Source organism: Salvelinus alpinus, chromosome 19 (genome assembly GCF_045679555.1).
Source record: "Salvelinus alpinus chromosome 19, SLU_Salpinus.1, whole genome shotgun sequence".
Taxonomy (NCBI): Eukaryota; Metazoa; Chordata; class Actinopteri; order Salmoniformes; family Salmonidae; genus Salvelinus; species Salvelinus alpinus.
Window position 1 is genome coordinate 43,614,360 of NC_092104.1, and position 23,453 is coordinate 43,637,812.

At 42.9% G+C, this 23,453-nt stretch overlaps 1 protein-coding gene across 10 annotated transcripts in view; it reads right to left on the reverse strand.

Moving 5' to 3' along the window:
• The window catches only part of LOC139545671 (transient receptor potential cation channel subfamily M member 7-like), a 78,118-nt gene that overhangs the window by 26,349 nt on the left and 28,316 nt on the right, over window positions 1-23,453 (reverse strand). For 9 of the 10 annotated variants that reach the window (XR_011669109.1, XR_011669110.1, XM_071353672.1 and 6 more), the window contains 15 exons: window positions 22,601-22,724; window positions 22,282-22,354; window positions 17,326-17,426; window positions 17,034-17,168; window positions 16,232-16,285; window positions 15,956-16,096; window positions 14,314-14,448; window positions 13,291-14,019; window positions 12,698-12,856; window positions 12,297-12,452; window positions 11,911-12,039; window positions 2,898-3,149; window positions 768-942; window positions 497-611; window positions 156-352 (listed from right to left, as the gene is read on the reverse strand). Coding sequence is in view for 8 of the 10 variants with exons in the window: in XM_071353672.1 (XP_071209773.1) it covers window positions 156-352; window positions 497-611; window positions 768-942; window positions 2,898-3,149; window positions 11,911-12,039; window positions 12,297-12,452; window positions 12,698-12,856; window positions 13,291-14,019; window positions 14,314-14,448; window positions 15,956-16,096; window positions 16,232-16,285; window positions 17,034-17,168; window positions 17,326-17,426; window positions 22,282-22,354; window positions 22,601-22,724 (2,675 nt within the window). In the remaining 2 variants the exon portion in view is untranslated. The remainder of the gene's footprint in view (window positions 1-155; window positions 353-496; window positions 612-767; window positions 943-2,897; window positions 3,150-11,910; window positions 12,040-12,296; window positions 12,453-12,697; window positions 12,857-13,290; window positions 14,020-14,313; window positions 14,449-15,955; window positions 16,097-16,231; window positions 16,286-17,033; window positions 17,169-17,325; window positions 17,427-22,281; window positions 22,355-22,600; window positions 22,725-23,453) is intronic. The other variant, XM_071353673.1, reaches the window with a different exon arrangement.

Here is a 23,453-nt window from a genome sequence, read left to right on the forward strand (position 1 = left end):
CGCACACACGCACACACGCACACACACACACACACACACACACACACACACACACACACACACACACACACACACACACACACACACACACACACACACACACACACACACACACACACACACACACACACACACACACACACACACACACTCACTAAGCTGACAGGAGTCCCTCTCCTTCTCAGACAAGCCCCTGTGTTTCCGGTAAATGGCGGTCACACACAGGGTCATGTGACTCAGGCTGATGAGGGGCGGGGGCAGCCACGGCTTCTCCTGATAGGTCATGATGTAACGGTAACGGTTGTACATCCACAGCTTTTTGGACGTGGACTTCATTTTAAAGTAGACATTGCTGTCAAAAAAAGATCCATAACAAACCGTAAAGCACTGAGAGATGCTGCAAAACCCAATTTGTACATAAAGCATAAACATCAGGCAGAAAAAGACAGATTCAAAAGACAATTTATATTTTTGATGGAGGGTTTAGAGTCCCTACTTGAGAAGGGCAAGGAGGACGTTGACCATGATGAGGTACTGGAAGAAGAGGTAGACGGCCTGGAGGAAAGGGTGGAGGAAAGCCCCGGGGGCACACGGCTTGCCTTCTGCACAGGCTGCCATAAACACAAAAGGGACCGGGGTCTCAAATGGCATCATATTCCCATTGACTGTGGCCCATACAGGAGTCACCCCCACAACTCTGGTGTTGCAAGCAACTCCAACCAAACGGAACCACTACTGTAACTGGTCACTGGTTAGTAGTTACTCACCGTCTATTTCATCGGGGTACCCTTCTCCAAACATCATCCAGTACGGCTGGTTGACCACATCTCTGAGCAGGGTCCATGAAGGAGCTTCGTCTGGAGACAAGATGGCCTTCCTGGACACCCCGAAACTCAGCAGCACGATGGCCATCATGACCACAATGTAAAACATGTTACTGGTCTGAGCAAATGGGTCGAGAACATAGAGGATTTATTTTTTTTAATGGGCGATTCCACGCAAGCGGGAGTGGTAAATATTTTTGGTATCTCAGAGTGTTCTGGCAATTCTCACATGGAAACTTCATTGAGAGGAAGGATGTTTGACATACTTTTTACATTTGTATCAAACATTGTTCTTAGTTTTTTTACCGTGATAAAATGTTCCATTTTAAGCCCTTTTTAGAACTACAGTGCATTCGGGAAGTATTCAGACCCCTTGACTTTTTTCCACATTTTGTTCCGTTACAGAATTATTCTAAAATTGACAAAATAAAAATAAATCCTCATCAATCTACACACAATACCCCAAAATGACAAAGTGAAAACAGGTTTTTACAAATGTTTACAAATTTATTAAAAAAGTAAAACTGAAATACCTTATTTACATAAGTATTCAGACCTTCGCTATGAGACTGGAACTTGAGGTGCATCCGGTTTCCATTGATCATCCTTGTTTTTACACCTGTGATAAATTCAATTGATTGGACATGATTTGGAAATGCCCACACCTGTCTATATAAGGTCCCACAGTTGACAGCGCATGTCAGAGCAAAAACCAAGCCATGAGGTCGAAGAATTGTCCGTACAGTTCCGAGACAGATTGTGTCGAGGCACAGATTTGGGAAAGGTTACCAAAAAATGTCTGCAGCGTTGAAGGTCCCCAAGAACACAGGGGCCTCCATCAAGTAAAGTGGTCTGAATACTTCCCTATGCTGTGGCATTAGGGCTGGCACAATTACCGTATAACTGTGTAACCAACGGTTATGAATGAAGACCACCATGAAAATAAAATAACCGGCATAACTGTTTTCTTTTTTGTGTAACGAACAGCTGACTGAAGAAGAGATGGCCAGGCATTTGTGTGGTTGAGCCCTTTTCTGCGGTAACATGGACTCTTTACAACATAATGAAACTTTGTTGCTCCTTGCTGAAACAAGCCTTCGGGTGCCTAGGCAACGCCGCGCTCCCTGCAGCAGCAGCACACCTAGAAATATAATGAATAGAACGGGCTTGGAACATCTAAGCCTGGAAATTTGGCTAGTAAACTCATGGATACCCTCGCAATGGCTGGCTGGTAATTTCCATGGTAATCACATCACAAATCGCAAATCATAGGACATATTGATGGGTACACTTCCTGCTTTTATTTCCTGCTTTGATCCTATGGGTACACTCGCAATGGCCACCAGTACACCCATTATGCCATAATTTATTTGAATGGGGACGCCGGTTCTACTAATTCTATAATGGTGACCACGGTCATTTGGCTGACCAATAAATGTTATCCAAAATTCCATGACCGTCACATCCCTATGTGGCATAAGTCAGTGTTTTTCATTCTGGTGTTAGGGGGGCACACAAGGGTGCACATTTTAGTTGTACAAGCAACAAAATAAAATCCCTGATTCTCATCAACAAGCCCTTGATTCGCATTATCAGGTATTTTATTGCTAAACTAGAACTAAAATGTTCATCCCCTTTGGGTCCCTATAGACCAGGGGTATTCAACTCTTACCCTACGAGGTCCGGAGCCTGCTGGTTTTCTGTTCTACCTGATAATTAATTGCACACACCTGGTATCCCAGGTCTAAATCAGTCCCTGATTAAAGGGGAACAATGGAAAAATGCAGTGGAACTGGCTTTGAGTTCCAGAGTTGTGTTTGAGGGCTATAGACCAAGATTTTAAAAACACTGGGCTGTGATTAGGTGGAGCTATGTATTTTATTTAACTAGGCAAGTCAGTTAAGAACAAATTCTTATTTACAGTGCCTTAAACCACTGCGTCACTCAGGATCTCTATTACACTAACCCAGTAGGGTGTGCCTGAAATGGATAACAAAAGTAGTGCACTATATAGGGAATATAGTTTTGTACGTACCCTAGATGTTAGCCCAAGGAAGGAAACGCTGTACTCACCATCTTGGTGATCATGGTGAGGTAGTGTCCAGCGTGCTGGTTGACCGCTAGCAGGTCCAGCATCCGGACATACCAGAAGATGATGTCCAGGCAGTAGGTGATCCGCCCTGCTGTCCGGTAGGACCCGCTGTGCCAGCGCAGTGCCAGCCCCACCAGGAAGAGGAGGATGGCCAGGAAGTCAGACACGTTCCAGTACTCTCCGAACCACACCTTCAGCTTCTGACTGGGCTTCCTCGGCTCCGACATGAACACCTAACAGGTAGACACAAACCACACATTTGTCACATTTACTGATTTCTTTGGCTATACTAGGCGGTATTACAGTCGTAGTTTGAAAAGAGCCAGGTTGGAGAGACTTTCCATTTCTCTTGAGCTACGTTTTATAGCCTACCTTTTAGGAGTGCGATGATTTTTAACGGAGACAAATATGAGTGTAACTGACATAAAGGCCACAAGATGTCACCCAATTATTTTCCAAACACTTTCACTGGCTGCCACTGCTCTTGCTCAACAAAAAATTCCCTCTGTTTCATCACAACTTTTAGGGATATTTCAACAAAACGATGTTGTGGTAAATTGATCTCATTTTTGGACATTTTGAAAAAGTTGTAGATATATTCCAATGACGTTAGATCTATAATTTGTTTTTTAAAATATACAAGTAGAAAAGCCTTAAGGTAAATGTAGATAATTTGAGTAAAGTAGTAATATGTTGGATGAGTGTGTTGGGGTCAACCGCCCCCCCTCTACTATGAGGTAACTGGCCCCTTTTTTTCATGAATTAAAAACTATTGAAAACCTTTTGCTCCTGAATATCATTTTAAAGACTACAGGGATTTAAAATATTTCATTATTCAAATACTACTTAGTGTAATTGTACATAATGTATTGTTTTGAAAAGGAACAACAAAGAAAATTAATGTGCAGGTGAGTTAAAAAGAGGGACTTTACATCAAATCTCCTCATAGAGGGGATATTAATGGTGACATGCGCAACACCCCCCCCCCCCCCCATATTTTATTTAAATAATTAGTATTACTTACTAAAGAATTTCAAAATAAAACTGATTAAATTGATTTTAACACACTTGTGTGAGATCCTATGCCATGCTTCCCAAAATATTTGACCAATAAAAATTACAACATTTCTTTCATCTCTGTTTTCACAATTTCCCATCAATTCGGAAGTGGCTGAATCTCACTGGAGAAATCATCTGAGCGAGAAATGCAGAGCCCCTTTCTCAGTATGTGTAGCCACGATGCTGTCTGGAACAAAATAGTATAGCTGGTAGCATTTGATTGATTGATGCCAGCAAGCATTTGGCCTACCTTGATCATTTAAAAAAAATAAAGGACAGCCAATCAGCATTGAGCTGAGCTCAACTGTGGGTTGTCCTGGCGCAGCAAAACTCCCACCAAGGTAGGCAGACCAGTTTGGATTTGGCTTCACACCAATCAAATCACATCCTAAGCAAAACGTTGTCAGAAAAACATGTCTGTTTCTGGTCTGCTTGTGTTGATGTCCTGCAGTAGCTAGCTTGCTAAATCAACCCTTTCCTAAGACATGGATGGGGATTTAGACTTGTGGTTTTGACTTAATTCTCTGTACGGGCCAATTATTATGATGGCGATTCTGATCTAACCATAAATTAACATATTATGCCACTGGCCTGAGAGGCTTGAAGTTCAATATGTGGCCTAGATGTTAACTAGCTAGCTAACCTAGCTGGTTCATTGTTGCACATGCGAGGAAGTTAGGCTAGCAAGCATTTTAGCTAGGTAGCCTATGACAACAAAAAGTGTAGTGTATGACAGAGCCATATAGGTTTTGCCAACATGAAAGAGAGGAGGATGGCATTGACATTCAACTAGTACAAGTAGGGTAAGAGAAACCTTTTTTATTGTACACACACACTCTCACTCACACACACACAGAAACCTGCACCATGGACAGCCACATTATATTTAGCAACATTGACTTGACTAAATCGTTTTTTGGTATCTTTAAGTTTGTTTTCAGTATATTAAACTGAACATGTATAGCTGTATAGCCCTGTTGATTTGATGTTTAAATGTTTACGTTGAAATGCTGCTGGAATAACAGAGGCAGTGCTCCTGGTTCTAAATCAGTAGCCAGTTGTTAAGTAAACTCTAGAAAACATTAACTTGCTTGACCATGCTGCAGGTCATATTACTGTTTGTTACATGTAATAGTTGCTTTGTGGACTTCATGAAACAGATGTTGGTCTCTGGTTTTGGCATTAAACAAATGTATGTGTAGTTGAATTTATTCTGCCACTGACTGTTTTCTTTTTGTTGTCAAGGTCTTATTGTAGACGTATATCAAGGTGGCATATTGTTAAGGAATGGGTAATAGAGCAAAAAACATATGTATGTGTATATGTATGTTGTAATATATATTTTTTTTTTTACTAGTTTGGCATGTTTTCCTCAGCTGTAGCCTACATTATCTACTTAATTACAGCGCCCCTGATCTCTCACGTATGGCTCCTGAACTTGAATCAGCAGCAATAACAGAGGACACTTGCACTTTTTCTCGAGCTAGGTTTTGTAGCCTAAAAGCCTAACTTTTAGGAGGATGATTTGCAGGCAGAGACAAATAACTGGGGATTCAATGTTAATTGAAAATGAAAACGAGCAATGCTCGCTCACCATGGTAGACTGTGTGCGTGTTGCGCCTTTTCCCTTTCAATGATGATCACATTTTTGGATTACACATCGACTCACTTGCCCTCCTTCTTTCCATTATAAATATTTGTTTACGGACACTGTAAACAAATATTTGCGCCCCAGTCCCATAGCCCTCTAGTGCAGAGGGAGTTTAACACTTTCTTTACTGCAATACTGTAGCGGTGGAGGTTGTATGAGTAGACTACAGCGGTCTGCTACTTTTTTTAAACCTTTATTTTATCAGGGAGTCATACTGAGACCAAGGTCTCTTTTACAGATGAGCACTGAATTACAGAAATTAGTCAATTACAGAGGGAAACTGAAGTAGGTTTAGGTGGTTTGGTGTCTGATGTATTGTTGCCTATGGAAACTGTCTGCATCACAATGATGTCACAGAGTATGTTTTTTATGTAATAATGGTGAACAGAATAATTCAATCAGTGTTTGCCACTGTTGTTGAACCATAGCCTATGATTTGCAGTAACATGATAATACAGCTTAATTTGTTGTCAGATAGTGTTCCTCAAGTAGACTACATGGAGGTAAGTAGCCTAAATATGTAGTCAGAAAATGTTATTAATTTATGTTTTACTAGTTGTAGGCTACTGATTCTGAAATAGTGTAGTTGTGGTGATTTTATACCAGGGGTTAAATGATAATACAACAAAGTTGAAATCCATAAAAAATATAATTTTATACCCTTTTCAGACACAGGGGCACAACTTTCACTGGTGACAGCGAGGACATGACCCCCCCCACACACACATTTTAAATTGCATTTCCCCCCCCCCCAGTTTTATCATTCTATTGTGATACAAACAGAGGCATCGGATTGCTTTAGGACCATGTGGACACCTCGGAGCGGTCGGGTAGGCTGTTTGGTGGTTTCAGCCAGATGGATTTAGGACTGCGCCGGACACCACAAAGCGTGCAGAGGTACTCTTTATTTAACTGATGTAGCTGGCAAGGTAACTACTGTTTGACTTAACAGAAGAAGAAGAAACATGTTCCCAGAGCTGAGCTAGTAGTGTAACTGACATGTAATGTTCGCTAATGTTTCATCCCCTCTCGACTGAAGTTCAGTCTGAAGTGAATGAGCTAGCTAGCTAGTAGCTGCTAGAGGCTAGAGCTGAACTGGCTATCTGTCAGGTAGTTGTGTGTGTGGAAATGTTTTGTCCCGTTTCAACAGCCAGGGAAGACCAGTCTGAATTTTGCAGTATATTGTGACAATCAGTGAATGGATACAAAGTTCCATCTTGAGTTGATGGGTAGACTACAGTCTGGGATCTGGGAATGATGGTCATTTCAATGATTGAACCATTGATTCTGTTCTTGGATAATATAATGTATAAATATACACCAAGGTCATTCTTTGTTATGCCCCATCTGAGCAGGATCAGATGGTGACAGGGGTCTCCGCAGGGTCAGGCAACCAGAGAAGACCAGTCTGTGATGGAGCTGAGGTGAACTTTTGTAGATGCAATACTTTATTATCTCTGTGCAGAAAACCCTGGACAAGCAAGAAGCTTCATGCTATTTTAAGAGTCTGACAAACCTCAAGTTGATTTCCAAACTGTATCAAAGGTTGATAGGCTTTTCCCGATGGCACAAAACATGTAGAACAAAAATGTGAGAAAGACCTTCGAGACGCTATTGATGATAATGAATGGATACAGATATGTTAGAATGCCCAGTCATGGAGACTGTTATCAGAAGAAACTGTAGCATTTATAGCGGCTAAGAAATGCATTGCTATTAATTTGAAGGTTGGTTATCCTCCCACAATGTCACAATGGCAGAAATGTCAAGTTATCACTAGATTTGATTTATTACCAGATTAAGGGTATATTGTGCAACTTTCATAAGGTCTGGATGCCTTATATGGAATACTGTACGACAAAGGAGTCTGTACTGAAAACAGGCCCACGTTAAGGGAGATACCTATTTAGGCAATCCCTAGCTGCTGGGCTGCTCAGTCCTGGTACTGGGGGTCTGCTGTACTGTTGTCTCTCTGACCTTGGCTTAACACACCTGAAACCAATAATGAATGTTTCACTAAGATCCGAAAGCTGAGTGGGGTGGGTTGTGGCGATGTAGGGCGGTGAACCCCTAGGGGCAGGACGAGGCGACCCAGCTATATTGTGTGCAAGTATAAAGAGCTCTACAGTACTATTAGGCCTACGATATGATTTACAGTGCCCTCTGTAATTCTTCTTTTGGCTCAATGCTCAAAGTTTGGATTTGAAATCAAACAATGACTACGAAGTTAAAGTGCAATTGTAAATAAACGTAAGTATCAAAAGTAAAAGTATAAATAATTTCAAATTCCTTATATTAAGCAAAGCAGACGGCACCATTTTCTTGATTACATTTTTTACAGCTAGCCAGGGGTACACTCCAACACATCATTTACAAGCAATGTATTTGCGTTTAGTGAGTCTGCCAGATGGTAGTAGGGATGACCACGTGTTCTCTTCATAAGTGTGTGAATTGGACCATTTCCCTGTCCTGCTAAGCATTCAACATGTAATGTGTACTTTTGGGAGTTGGGGAAAATATATGGAGTAAAAAGTACATCCTTTTCTTTAGGAATGTAGTGAAGTAAATGTAAAAAAAATACCCCAGAAAACTACTTACAGTAAGTAGTACTTTAAAGTATTTTTACTTAAGTGCTTTACACCACTGATTGTTGAATTGTGAGGCGGCAGGTAGCCTAGTGGTTAGAGCGTTGGGCCACTAATCGAAAGGTTGCTAGATCGAATCTCCGAGCTGACAAGGTACAAATCTGTTGTTCTGCCCCTGAACAAGGCAGTTATCCCCCAGTTAACCCTAGGCTGTCATTGTAAAGAAAGAATTTGTTCTTAACTGACTTGCCTAGTTAAATACAAATTGTTTGTCAATTTCTCAGAGATTGTTACTACATTCAAAATGTGATAGGAACAACTTCCATCTGTCTGCTACAAATTTGTATAAGTACACTCAAAAAATTAGGGGTTCAACAAGGGTTCTTCTAAGATCCCCAAAGTTATTTGGAGAACATTTGGAACATGGCCCCAAAATGTTCTTCCAAGAACCCCATTGGAGGTAGGGTTCATCGAGAAGGCTCCTTAGTTGGTGGGGGATCTTGCAGGAACCTAACTGCCCAACTGAAACATTTGGATTTAAAAGAACAGCAGGTCTAGGCACTTACCCTAAATTGAAGAGGTTGTTACATTTCAGTTAAGGTTTGTCCCTATAAAGAAAATGGTAAATGTAATCTGCATAATAACAAACCAATACCAATTGACATACCTTTGTTTGCCTCCTTGTCTGTATACCTACAGACACAAAAGTGAGCAGTTCAGTCATCTGCACCCAATACAGCTAGCCTTCAACATATTCTTATAGCCTACATATTCTTACCTCTTTGTTTATTGATATCCATTGAATTGTGTCCATTTTCTGTTTTAGAAAGATTTGCACAAATATGAAAAGATAGATGGTATTGTCATAAAACAATATCAATTTAAATCATATAAGGGACAAACCTTAAATTGAAGCAATCTTTACATTTTTCAGTTAATACCTGCACCTGCTGTCCTTTTAAAATTCAAATCCAAATGTTTCAGTTGGGCAGTTAGGTTCCTGCAAGAACCCCCACCAACTAAGGAGGTTCCTTGATAAACCCCACCGCCTATGGGGTTCTTGGAAGAACCTTTTGGGGGCAATTTTCAGTGCCAAGAACCCTAAGGTTCTTCGACGAACTTTGGGGATCTTAGAGGAACCGTTGTTGAACCCCTCATTTTTTTGAATGTACTTTGAAGTTTGTTAAATACAATGACTTACCAATACAGTTAGTAGAAAGAAAACACATCGAGCTACCATAAAAAAAACTGCTGAAAAACAACCCAACAGCACATCAATCAGCAACGTTTGTTGTTGTCAGGGAAACAATACTGAACATTCAATGCCAGAGTACTCTACTTTCTGAAAAGGTACAGACTCTTCTGATGCAACACCTTTTTTTAAATTGTCTGAAAGGTTAAACACTTTGAAATGTGATGTTTGGAACAACTTCAAATGTGGCATTTCAGAAACATGGATGAACGTCTAATTCTGATGTGAAACTGTGAGAGCTGGTAGGAAGAATCACTATGTAAAGTCTCATGCGGAGTAGGAACAGTCTATTATTGTGGGGTTTAAAGAGATTCTCCGGTAGTTTTGTATACTTTTTAGCCAGCAGTTCTGATAGTAGTGCTCGAGCCAAAAGTGGTCCCAGAAAATTGCATACTACATCACATATGTACACAACGTCATTGCTCTCTCTCTCTCGCCACTTGCTAGCTCACTCAAATGGCAAGGGGCTGAAGCTCATTAGGTAGAACTCTAATTGCTAGGGGGCTTACACACGTGTGGGGAAAATGTAGGGATAATGGCACTGCACAGCTACCAGTAAACCGTCACTTTCAAACTAGGGATTTTGTGGCTAATTGAGGTAAGACTAATTCCGCTCATAGATTATGCATGTATGAACTACACATTAACATATCCAGCCCAAAGCAGGAGGTTTATAAAATACGTGTTAGTCACCAAAGTTCCGGCGCATGTCTTTAAGTCATACAAACATGATGTCAATAGATGTATTGGTCTTGATGAAATGAATGATAACTGAAATATAGCTAAATATAGATTGAAAAAAACTGGTGGCACTTAATGCCCCTGACACAAGGTCCATTTAGCAATGCTCCTCTCCCCATTAGTAGGTATCCTCTAGGCTAATCTCTATTTCCCTTAGTTCAGTTATGCACTACACTCTCCTCAAAAGTAGTAGCCTATTCCAGAGATTGCCTACTCTATCTAGGATGTGATTTGAGAAGCATAATGTGGCTAGTGATTTGTTGGCTCCCGTGGCAACCTTTTGATTCACAATGGTGACGTCATAAAACATACTGTATAACTAATGACAGGCAGTGTGATTGGTTATCATTGTGATTCTCATATGATTGATGGTCAGTTGAATTAAAAAGAAGAAGAAGAACTTTATTTTCCCCGCAAGGGAACTTCTTTTTGGAGTGGTTCAGAAAATAAATAACATAAACATAATAGGTTAGGCTACACAGCAGCTACCAGGGCGTGTTCTCAGAGCATGTACAGAAAGGGATATTAACAGTCATTTTCAACCTCTCCTTGTCCCAGTCTGTAATCCCCACATGTTTTAAGAAGACCACCATCATTCCTGTTCCCAAGAACTCTAAGGCTTCATGCCACAATGACTACCGCCCTGTAACACTCACATCTGTAATCATGAAGTGCTTTGAGAGGCTGGTTATGGCACACAGCAACTCCATCATCCCAGACACCCTAGACCCACTCCAATTTGCATACCGCTCCAACAGATCCATAGACGATGCAATCTCAATTGCACTCCACACTGCCCTCACCCACCTAGATAAGAAGAATACCTATGTGAGAATGCTGTTCATTGACTACAGTTCAGCGTTTGTCCACACACTATGGTCCACTCCAAGCTTAGGACTCTGGGACTGAACTCCTCCCTCTGCAACTGGATCCTGGACATCCTGACGGGCCGACCCCAGGTAGTGAGGGTAGGCAACATCACATCCGCCACGCTGACCCTCAACACGGGGGCCCCACAGGGGTGTGTGCTTTGTCCCCTCCTGTACTTCATCATTAAATCATTAAAGACTCCAACCACCCAAGCCATAGACTGTTCTCTCTGCTTCCACATGGCAAGCGTTACCAGTGCATTGTCTGACACCAATAGGCTCCTAAACAGCTTCTATCCCCATGCCAAAATGACTGCTTAATAGCTAAAAATATGCACTGTCTCTATGCACACTCACAGCGCCCTACACACTTACTCACACTGACACTCCAACACACATACAAACACTCACTCTATCATTTGCTCACACGCACACATTTATACTGACTCTACACACATCCACTCACATACAATCATCATATACGCTGCTGGTACTCTTCAATCATCAAGTTTGAATTACAAACAAGTGCATGTTTAAGGTTAGCAATTACAATGTCCTGCTAAGTTAAAGATGAGACTGCATGCAAAATAAAGGAAATGTGTGAAGTTGTATTCCTACTGGGTATGAGGTTGAACAGTGATAAAAGAGGGGGAGAACATGTGAAAAGAGAACGAGACAAGAGTGAGAGCAAGAGAAATAGAGAGGAAAAGGATAGAGATGTGAAATTCCCTATCAGGTATAACAGATAAACTGTGTCAGACCTTTTGAGTCTAACATGCCAGAGATAAGACGGCTGTTCTCAGAGCAGGTTTAGTCTTCAATTTATTACACACTCACCTCTCTTATTTTCTCCACCGCGGTAGATACAATATAGGCAATGACCAGCCACTCCTGAGTGCTGGGCCGGTCCTCCATCTTCACCAGAACAGTGTAGGAAAACAGCATGAGAAAGGCCAGGTAGGACATCTAAACCACACAGTGAAAAAGCATCAGCTCATGGACCAGAGTGAGAACATCACCAAGACACAGGGATCTAGTGAATCGAATCACTGTCATTCGTATCAGACTGAGGAATATTTTCAACAAAAGGTCTTTGTATAATACGCATGTCCTGAGGCGTAGACGAGTATGATTCCTTTTTTTCCCCCTCGACATATTGCAAACTGTATGGGAGAAATGACAGTGATTAACAGAAGTGGGGTGGGTGCATGCTGCTAGCTCACCGTGTGGAACATGAACTTGACGACAGGAGCATTGTAGAACTCGTACAGCCTCCTGGTCCAGAAGAGACACGGCGTGGTAACGGGTATGACTGTGTCAGCTTCGGGGTCTGAGATCCTCTCCCAGCATGCTGACCCCTTCTCCACATCCTGGCCCTCCTTCAGAGCACCACGAGATCATGGCCACGTTCATTAGGGCACACATCAGAAAACGTTTTGCAACAGAAATCAATAATGAGAAAAGTCCCTCCCTGTTTCAGTCCATTTCCTACCATTTGATGTCTAATAAAAAAGACCCTGGTATCAACATTAGCATCAATCTCACATTAGAATACAAACCTAGATGACAGGAATTTGAAGGACTGAAATTCAGAGAGACTGGTGTACGGTGTACATTTTGGCACCTCAGTTACTGTATGCCCCTCCTCCTGGGCTGCCTCTGGTCTCCCCGTGTCCCAAATAAACTGCAAAGCCTCCTGGGACTGGGGCACATGGGACATATCCGCCTGGCTCTTAAAGTCTAGTAGCAGGATGGCAGGGGGCATGAGGATGCTCAGGATGATCTGACACACACAAGATTGAGACACATAAACAAAAATCTAATCTGAGGGGTGACTGTTAGAACAGTACAACATCGACTGATATTACTACACTAATAATATTAATAGACTAATAGACTATTAATATACCAATCATATGAATATACTAATTGACATAAGAATACACTTGAACTAATGCTTATTTATGCTGTCATTCAATCTTATCATGGAAAGAACATTGAGGTGCACTGGTTTTACATTACTTTCCAGAATCTTAAAAGGAGACAAGGTGCCTAGAACACTCAAACTGTTGGCCCTTGGGCTAGATACAGCCCATGAACTGATTTAATGCGATCTGCGGTTGTCTTAGTAAGTACGGCCAGTGGCTTTTGAGGGCAAGGCAATACAGGGTGGCCCTCCAGACCTTGTTGAAGACAAAATGAGTTTGAGACCCTCACTTTGAACCAGGAGTTCTTCCTCATGTTGAGGCGGCCGGTCCACAGGTCGGTGAGCAGCATCTGGGTGCAGGAGTGGGAGACGAAGGGGCGGAGCCGGGAGGACACGGCCATCTGCAGGCAGGTGAAGTGGCTCCAGGCCTCCATCTCCGAGGTCAGCAACTTCATGGCCATGCGCTCGTTCTGCCTGAAGGCATTGTCCAGCACGTCTACAGCCAGTTGACCAAAGTCCCTGCGGCCATCCATGCCACAACACACGAACATTGATAAACACAGACCGGAAAACACACACTCATAAACAGAGTAATATACACACACAACCACAAAAGTCCACTCTGCTGAAACAACATACACAAAACTCCAGAGACACACTACTACTAAACACACTACTACTAAACTAAACGAATGTGTACAAGTCTTTCCTTGTACACATTCAAGATGTGTACAAGGAAAGACTGACAGCGAGTAGGTTTTGAGTTGCTCCGCTGTGGTGTCATCCATGTTGCTTTGCTGAGCCTCGTGGGCCATGGCGCGGTACAGCTTACAAGCCACCGTAGCCCGGACCATGGCCTCCTCCCCGTGCTGCCACAGGAACAGCGCCATCTGCTGGCGCCTCTGCAGCACGGCCCACACAAACAGGTCGTTGAAGTTGAACACAACCAGAGAAGAGTCGCCTAGCTTGGAGCTCTGCTGCTGGGCTTCCTTCGGGTCCCTGGGGACCATGGATCTCTCCTGGAGAGAAAGGAGGGATGGGAGAGGCGGCCAGCCAATGAGAACACTAATGCACATGGGGTATTTGTAGCCACAGAATATACTAGCAATCAATAGGCTGTGTGTGTGTGTGTGTGTGTGTGTGTGTGTGTGTGTGTGTGTGTGTGTGTGTGTGTGTGTGTGTGTGTGTGTGTGTGTGTGTGTGTGTGTTTCAGTGTGTGAGTGGAGACAAGTGTCTTTAAAAGACTGCATTTGTAGGTGAAAAGTTAGCGTAGTCCCAGATCGGTTTGTGCTTGTCCCAGATCTCTCACAGACCTTGCGTTTGTAGGGCTGAGCAGTGTGGAAGACAGGTGGGCATGACGGACTGTTGTTAGGGCTTTGGGGTGGGTGAAGGGTGCAGGCTTCCCTGTTTGGTCCGGGGTCCTGAACTATCCTGTCCAGTCCAGTGTCCTGGAAATGATGGCCACTCAAATCAGTGCAAAGTGAAATGTACACCAGGTTACATTTCAAAATAAAAACATAACAAACAAAAAAGAATACTGCTATATTATTGGTGTCCATTTTTACAACTGCTTGACGGCCAAGGGTGATATCTTGCCCTGCGTGTACTGTATACAGACATTTAACATGTTATAGACCAACTACATTGTAGTCACACTGCATGCAACATCCAATGGCTGTGTGTCATGCTATCGACTAAGTAGTGGGGCTCCACATTACTATGGTTGTGTTCCTCTGCCAAGACGTTGCTGACGCATGCCAGATCTTACCACACCTGGATAGGTATTATATGTAGGCTGATGAAATATCCTTATTCATGTCACTGAGGGAGACAGGGGAATGTAGAACGTTTACATTCTGTCAGAATATTCTAGTGCTAGACATCAGGGATCCTGTGGAAGGAGAATGGCGACAGTCTGGTACAAGTCATGACAGCCGTGAGTTGGGGAGAAGTGAGGAATTTGGACATAAGTCAGATGAAGTGAGGAAGAACAGATATCACTAAAGTTCTGTCTAGCACAGAGGTGTATTGGCTGTTCAGAGATGTAAGGAGGAGACTCAACATGGGAGGAATGGTTAAATACCAGGGCTTGTGTGAATATGTCTTGGTCTGTTCAGCAGTCTGACCCTTTGGGGGAATAAACTTGGTTTGAGCTTTAACAATCGTCCGTGAGTTTTTACTCATTTCATTTAGAACCTAACAAGGCCAATCAGCTAACCACATCACACACTGAGTATACAAAACATTTAGAACACCTGTTCTTTCCATGACATAGACTGACCAGGTGAAAGCTATGATTCCTTATTGATGTCACTTATTAACTCCACATCAATCAGTGTAGATGAAGGGGAGGAGACAGGATAAAGAAGGATTTTTAAGCCTTGAGACAATTGAGAAATGGATTTTGTATCTGTGCCATTCAGAGGGTGAATGGGCAAGACAAAAGTGCCTTTGAACGGGTTATGGTAATAGGTGCCAGGCCCAGGTACACCGGTTTGTGTCATGAACTGCAACGCTGCTGGGTTTGTCACACTCAACAGTTTCCTGTGTATATCAAGAATGGTCCACCACCCAAAAAACATCCATGCAACTTCACACAACTGTGGGAAGCATTAGAGTCAACATGGGCCAGAATCCCTAGGGAACACTTTCGATATGCCCAGACGAATTGAGGCTGTTCAGCGGGAAAAAGGGAGGGGTGCAACTCATTATTAAGAAGGTTCCTAATGTTTTGAATACTCAGTGTACGTTATAGCAATATGGTGCCCGACGGCACAGTCGATGACTTGACACGCAAACATTGGTTGATGCATGCAACGTCTGAGCAGAGGAACACAACCTATATCGTATGATGCGGTCAGTGGATAGGACTAGATTAAACACCTATCCAGACGCTGTGACATCTGGCAGGCAACTGCAAAATAGTCGGCCTGAAACGCGACCACGGTCACTTACCATGCAGTGGGCATGTAAGCGGTTATAGTAGGCCCGGAAGTGTTTCCGTGTGTATGTGCTCCGATAGGCTCCTCCTATCAGATACTCAATCACCTGCCCCACGTCTATGAGGGAGACTCTGTATCCTTTGGGTATATGGTTCTACACACAAATGCACACACACGCACAAAAACACACGCACACACACACATAAATATTTCCACACACAAATACTATAGAAACACACATAGGAAAACCTTACATTTTCCCCAATGTTGCATGTTCAACAGTATTCACCTGTTTCACATCTTCCACAAGGTGATGGAGGAAATTGTCTGTTGGTCCCTGTTGCTATAAAAAGTGATGACATGTCATGTCTTCATTATCCACAAACAACTCAGAAACAACCAAATGCCAACCAGAATAATACATAAATGGCTAGTTATCTGGATTATAATACATTTGTTCCTACGGAATGAAGTGGTAGACCAGATAAAAAATGACCATAATTTTAACTTTCAGAAAACAAACTTCCACAATTCTATATGATCACATATGTTGTTACTTGTCTCCTTATGGAGCTACATCATTTAAAAAGTGATGAATTATTGAATATTGTTTAGAACTGGAAAGATCATACACAGCTGGACTCATGACAAAGAGCTATGTGATCTACAAAACATCTTCAAACAGTGGGGAAACCAAACAACCAAAGAGATACTTACACTGTATTTTTTTACCTTTATTTAACTAGGCAAGTCAGTTAATTAAGAACAAATTCTTATTTTCAATGACGGCCTAGGAACAGTTGTTCAGGGGCAGAACGACAGATTTGTACCTTGTCAGCTCGGGGATTTGATCTTGCAACCTTTCGGATACTAGTCCAATGCTCTAACCACTAGGCTACGCTGCCAGCCCCACTGTATTATTGTGATTGCAAATAAAACCACTGCTATGGCAATTATGGTATATGAGTAAGCTAATAGTACTGTCAATATGAAAACACAGAATTGCTTCTTTATGTACAGCATACAATATATTGTAACTCATAAATACAGAGCTGAAAAGGTGATAAGAGAGAAGGTGATTAGGTCATTACCGTGTTATAGAGCTCTTCCAGACGTGAAACGGTCAGGAAGTGGTTCATGGTCATACCGTTGTCGATCAACAGTTTGACAAAGCCAACCCGGTCCATGATGAGAGCATCCAGCATGGCCTGCTCCAACGAGCCAACCTGACAGACAACAACCACCACCATCAAGCATGACTGTCATACCATCAAACACAGCAGTTCCATTTAACTTCCTGAATACAACAACAACAACAAAAAATCAACATAAAATCAATGACACTGGGCAGCCTTGCCCTGGCTGCCTCCTTGTCTGTGTTACCTGCCAGTACTGGCCGTACACTTGGATGTGTTTGTTAGCCACGTCTGCTCTGTCCCAAGCCAGAGCCGTACTGAGCTGCTCCGCTGGAGATGACTTGGTACCTGTCAATTGTCACAAAATCTGTTAACGACTGTGGGCCGATCCTAACGCAACATCTGCCCTGCCTAACTCACAATTTTAAAGATCATGTATAGATTTATTGGACATTTGAGTGAACTCATATTTCAAGTTAGGATTCAGCCCTGAGAACACATAGAACAGGCACGACTAGGGCTGTTATGGTGACCGAGACATGACCGCGGTCAAATTCCATGTGACTGTTAAGTCACAGTCTCCTCCCTGGTCTGATGCTGCTGATGGTCATTAGTAGCCTACCAAACTTGCTAACTGCCTGGTACTCAGCACTCTATTGTCCCTCTAATCACTCCGACCTTTCCAGTAGTTAATGCAATTCCATGAGAAAACAAAGTTTTGATGGCCTCTATTAAAATGAGGATCCCCTCAGCTTTCTATAGGCTAGGTCAACTATATTTATTTCTCAACTTCCCTAATATTAAGCACTTTGTTTCTCTTTACAACAGGTTTACAGCCTACCTGGCTGGCATGAAAACGAACCACGGGAAATGTGTCCTCCATTCCCTATTTAAGAGCATAAATTATATGTATTTTTTCCCCTGCCCGTTTCGAAACAGATGCATGATAATGGTCAATTCGAAATCAAAACAAATTTCACAGATATATTATTTATAAACTCAAAAAAAGCAAAAAAAGAAACGTCCTCTCACTTTCAACTGCATTTATTTTCAGCAAACTTAACATGTGTAAATATTTGTATGAACAGAACAAGATTCAACAACTGAGACATAAACTGAACAAGTTCCACAGACATGTGACTAACAGAAATGGAATAATGTTTCCCTGAACAAAGTGGGGGTTAAAATCAAAAGTAACAGTCAGTATCTGGTGTGGCCACCAGCTGCAATAAGTACTGCAGTGAATCTCCTCCTCATGGACTGCACTAGATTTGCCAGTTTTTGCTGTGAGATGTTACCCCACTCTTCCACCAAGGCACCTGCAAGTTTCTGGGGGGAATGGCCCTAGCCCTCACCCTCCGATCCAACAGGTCCCAGACGTGCTCAATGGGATTGAGATCCCGGCTCTTCGCTGGCCATGGCAGAACACTGACATTCCTGTCTTGCAGGAAATCACGCACAGAACGAGAAGTATGGCTGGTGGCATTGTCATGCTGCAGGGTCATGTCAGGATGAGCCTGCAGGAAGGGTACCACATGAGGGATGTCTTCCCTGTAACACACAGCGTTGAGATTGCCTACAATGACAACAAGCTCAGTCCGATGATGCTGTGACACATCGCCCCAGACCATGACGGACCCTCCACCTCCAAATCGATCCCGCTCCAGAGTACAGGCCTCGGTGTAACGCTCATTCCTTCGACAATAAGCGCAAATCCGACCATCACGCCTGGTGTGACGACCCTCCCACTCTGTCTGCCGTATTCTTTCTCTGCTCGTTTTCCTTATTAGGATGTCGGCGGGCGGAGCTGGGAGAGTCGTCAGCAACATGGGACACACCTGGGCCCGGGTGTGCAAACACTCACTCACACTACTGATTACTGACTACACACATCATTGTTAATTGTATTTAGTTTACTTCCGTTAATAAATATATTTTGTTATTCCTTATCTCCACTTTGTCTCCCTTTTTGTTACGAACTTCGAGCCGGTTCGTGACAAGTGGGGGCTCATCCGGGATCATAAGGTTGGTTCCTAGACATTTTGGCGTATAGCACTTTGTTGCATTATGAATGACTAATACTAGTGTCGTTGGGCTTACTAGTATGCGTGTTGTGTTTGGGAGAAAATGTGGAGTTAATGTTAAACTCTGTAGGTGCTTTGTTTGCATCTTTTGTTACAGCTTGTTTGAGTTGTAATGTTTGGTAGGACCAGTACTGGTTGCCTTTGTTTGTTTGGTAAACTTGCCACTGCAGTGGATAGTTGGTTGTGTGCTGCGTTGGAGAGAGTACACTGGTCAGTTTCCAGGCCCCTGCCCAGGCTGGAAACTCTTGCTCTACTTGCTGTTGGGACATCGGTTTGAGGAGGTGAGTACAATCGGCTGTGTTCCTCAGTGGGAGATTTGGGTAGGGAAGTGACACTTACTACCCGGAGCTATAGCCTTTCTTCTTCCCCTGTTAGGCTTAGTGACGTATCTCACTTTGGAATACGTTGGGCATGGTTATTTTGTTTGTTATTTTTGTGTGGTGTCTGTGGACTGAGCAGTTGTCTCGGGGGCACATCCGTGGCTTGGGGGAATCTGCCAGCACTTGCTGGGTGTTTTTTTTGTTCTTCCCTTGCCAGCAGCTACATTGTGTAATTACCCACCGAAAATCTGCACGAAGACTAGGGTTGAGTTGTTGTAGGCTTTGGGGAAGCTCCATATATGTCTCATCTCTCTTCTGTGGTGCCCAGTGTGATTGTCATTTCTCTTGTGGTCCGGTCTGGTGTGCTCAGCAGAGGGGAAGAGCAAGATTTATTTTTTTTGTATTTACTTGTGACTATAGCGTCTTACGTAGACGAGTTTACATTTAACATTTAAGTCATTTAGCAGACGCTCTTATCCAGAGCGACTTACAAATTCACTTTCCATCAGAGGAACTGTTGAATTATGTACTAAAGAACAGCTGTTGAAGATCGCTGAACACTACAAGGTTGAAATTAGTGATAAACATCAAAAAAATTCTATTAGGTTAATATTGAAGGCCAATCTGATGGAGAGAGGTATTCTTGAAGCTACCACTGGGGCAGCCTCTGCTGAAGACTCACCGTCTCCCCGTAACATTACAATGGCCGCTCCATCGGTTAGTCCTAGTAGTCTTCTTTTTGAACAGCAGAAAGAACTGCTTCTGTTACAGCTAGAGCATGATCGTGAGAAGCTAGAGCATGATCGTGAGAAGCTAGAGCATGATCGTGAGAAGCTAGAGCATGATCGTGTGAAGTATGAAAAATAATTGGCATTTAAACAAGATTTGGAGCTTGATGATCGGGTAAAGTATGAAAAGGAATTGGAATTTAAACAGGATTTGGAGCGTGCTAAAATCAAGCTGCAACAAGAGCGGCTAGAGTTGGTTAGGGAAGGAAAGATCTCAGGGGAGAGTTTGTTCTGGGAAGGTGACCCAGATTTACCTAGGGGTCGTTCCACTTTTGGTCGTGCCCCGGACACATTTGATATTGTTGGGAACTTACGGTTGTTGCCAAAATTTAATGAGAAGGACCCTGAGACATTCTTTTTGTTGTTTGAGTGTTTTGCTGACGCTAGGAGTTGGCCTAATTCTGACCGCACTTTAATGTTGCAGTGTGTGTTGACTGGTAAAGCGCAGGAAGCATATTCAGCTCTTAGTGTAGCCGACAGTGTCAGTTAGGATAAGGTTAAAATGGCTGTGTTACAGATTTACGAATTGGTTCCTGAGGCTTACCGCCAACGATTTAGAACTTTAAAAAGGGATGATAAACAGACTCATGTTGAGTTTGCGCGAGAGTTATCTTCACAGTTTAATCGATGGTGTTCCGCCTCGGCAGTTATGACTTTCCATTGGCTGTGTGATCTGATTATGCTAGAGCAATTTAAGGACACAATCCCTGATCGTATAGCCGCGTACATCAACGAACGAAAAGTAAAGACTGTCGCTGAGGCTGCGGTTTTGGCGGACGAGTATGTTTTGACTCACAAAAGTGTCTTTGCAGAGCCCCGTATTCGGAGTGAGTGGGGGCTTTCAGAGAGATTTGGGCCTCGCTCACGGAGATACTCTGGTTCACAGGCAGAGTTTCATTCAACTAGGATTGAGCCTGACTCCCGTGGTAAAGCTGACTTTGGTCAAGAGTGTCACTACTGTCAAGGTTCAGGTCATTGGAAAAACGAATGTCCGGTTCTCAGGGCTAAGGGTAAATTCAATATTTGCGCTTACGTTAAATCTAAGCCTACGTCGTTAGCAGCGCCCGTCTCACATCAGTTCACTTCTGACACACTGTCTCATGCTCAGGGGCATGTGAAAGTCCATATTGACCCAGATTATTTACCTTTCATTACAGAGGGTTTTGTGTCTACGTTAGAAAGTAACGACCTTGTGCCAGTGAAGATCCTGAGAGACACAGGTGCCTCTGAGTCGTTTGTGTTGGAGTCTGTGTTACCCTTCTCTGCTGAGACTGATTCAGGAAGTAGTGTTCTAATTAGGGGAATAGGTTTGAACACTGTCAGTTCCATTGCATAAACTGATGTTGTGGAATGGTGAAAGGTGAGGTTGTTGTGGGGGTGCGTCCTTCGTTGCCTATTGAGGGTATGGCCTGTCGTGTTTTTATCTCTAGTGGTTTCCACTAAGCCGTCATTTGTAGGGATTCCTGATGAGAGTGCGAAGAGTTTCACAGAGGTGTTCTCTGTGTGTGCAGTGACACGTTCTATGAGCCCTGGCGACCTGGTCACTGCGCCGGCTAACGAGAATACCACAAAGAAGTATGTCACTACTTTCCCTGTTATCCCGTTATCTGTATCCCGCTCCGATCTAATCAAGGAGCAACGGGCTGACCCCACATTAGAAGAGTTGCGTGACCAAATTGTGCCTGTGGAACAGTTGGGAGATGTTGCCCATGTCTATTTTCTCCAAGAGGATGTCCTGATGAGAAAGTGTAGATGTAGATGTTCCGAAGGTTTGCATCGGTGGCTTGTAGGCTAAGCATGGAAGCCAGGAGATGCTAAATGTGTTTATGTTAATTAACGGTCAATTAGCGAACCGGCAGTTATTTGCTTGACAATCACCAGCTGACAAAATGTCATGACCACCACAGACGTAGGCACGACATGACTAGGTCAAGTCTCATCTGAGTATCTACTGAATGACATCACACATTCCAGTGAAAGACACAAGCATAAAGGGCAGGAGGAGGGGTACCTTTCAGAGTGGCCATCAAAATGGCGCAGTCTGCCTCCTGTTGATCTTCGGATTCCGAGTCGAAGATTGTGATCTGTGTTTTATAAATATAGAAATAGTTCTATGCAGTGAACGACAGTCATTGTATTTCCACCCTTTATGTGAACATTATACTAAGCCTGGGAGCCTGTTGAAAGGTAGAAAATAATCATGAACTGAACATGGATGGGATGGTTTCCTAGACCCAGGTTCAGCCTAAATCATTTTTTTAAGGAGTATCTCAATTGAAAGTGCATTTCAGTCCATGAGTAGGCAACCAGCCCACAGTCACATTACTCACAGACTGTTTGTAGTCCATACACTCCATCAGAAGGTTGTAGAGCTGGTTGACGTCTGCTCTCTCCAGACCAAACATGCCCCCTATCCTCAGAAGGAAGTCCTCCTTGATGTCTGTGTCCAGCTGCCTGTACACAGTACCAACACAGTAAGTATAGACTGATACACCAGTGAGGTACAGTAAGACACAGGCTAACAACATGGGTCCATTTGGCATGACCATATGCTGAGATATGAGGTCTCGGTTGGCTAGCTTCCTCTTCCGCTCAGTTCAAATTTGTCATGTTTTGGCCCAAAAAACGGCCAATCAGATTTACTCCTATAATCCAACAATATCTGAATGTATATGGATGTCCGTAAAATGTATAGAATATCCGGTAAAATAAAATTTTCCTAAAGGAAACTCTGAAATGGCATATTGTTTTTAATGCAGATTTGAGAATATTCACATGAAAATCTGTAGCCAATGGGAGGGAAACCTAGCTATAGACACCCTAAAGACTCTGGCAAGTGCGTTAGTCCAGTGTCACTGTGATTATACCTGCACATCATGGTTCACCAGCAGCCCCAAACATCTAATGAATAAGCTACCAGCCAAACAAGCTTGTAAGAATTGTATTTACCCCCCCCCCCCCCATACTCATCTTGAGGTTGAGCATTTGTTGTCTCTATCTCTGTAATGTGTCTGTATCTGTGTAATTGTATATGTATTTGTGTAATGTATCTCTGTAATGTGTCTGTATCTGTGTAATTGTATATGTATTTATGTAAAAGAAATAAGGACCACAATGGAAATAAGTTCCCGACTTCATTGTGCAATCTCGGGCACTTAAAATATTTGTGTATACATTCGGAAA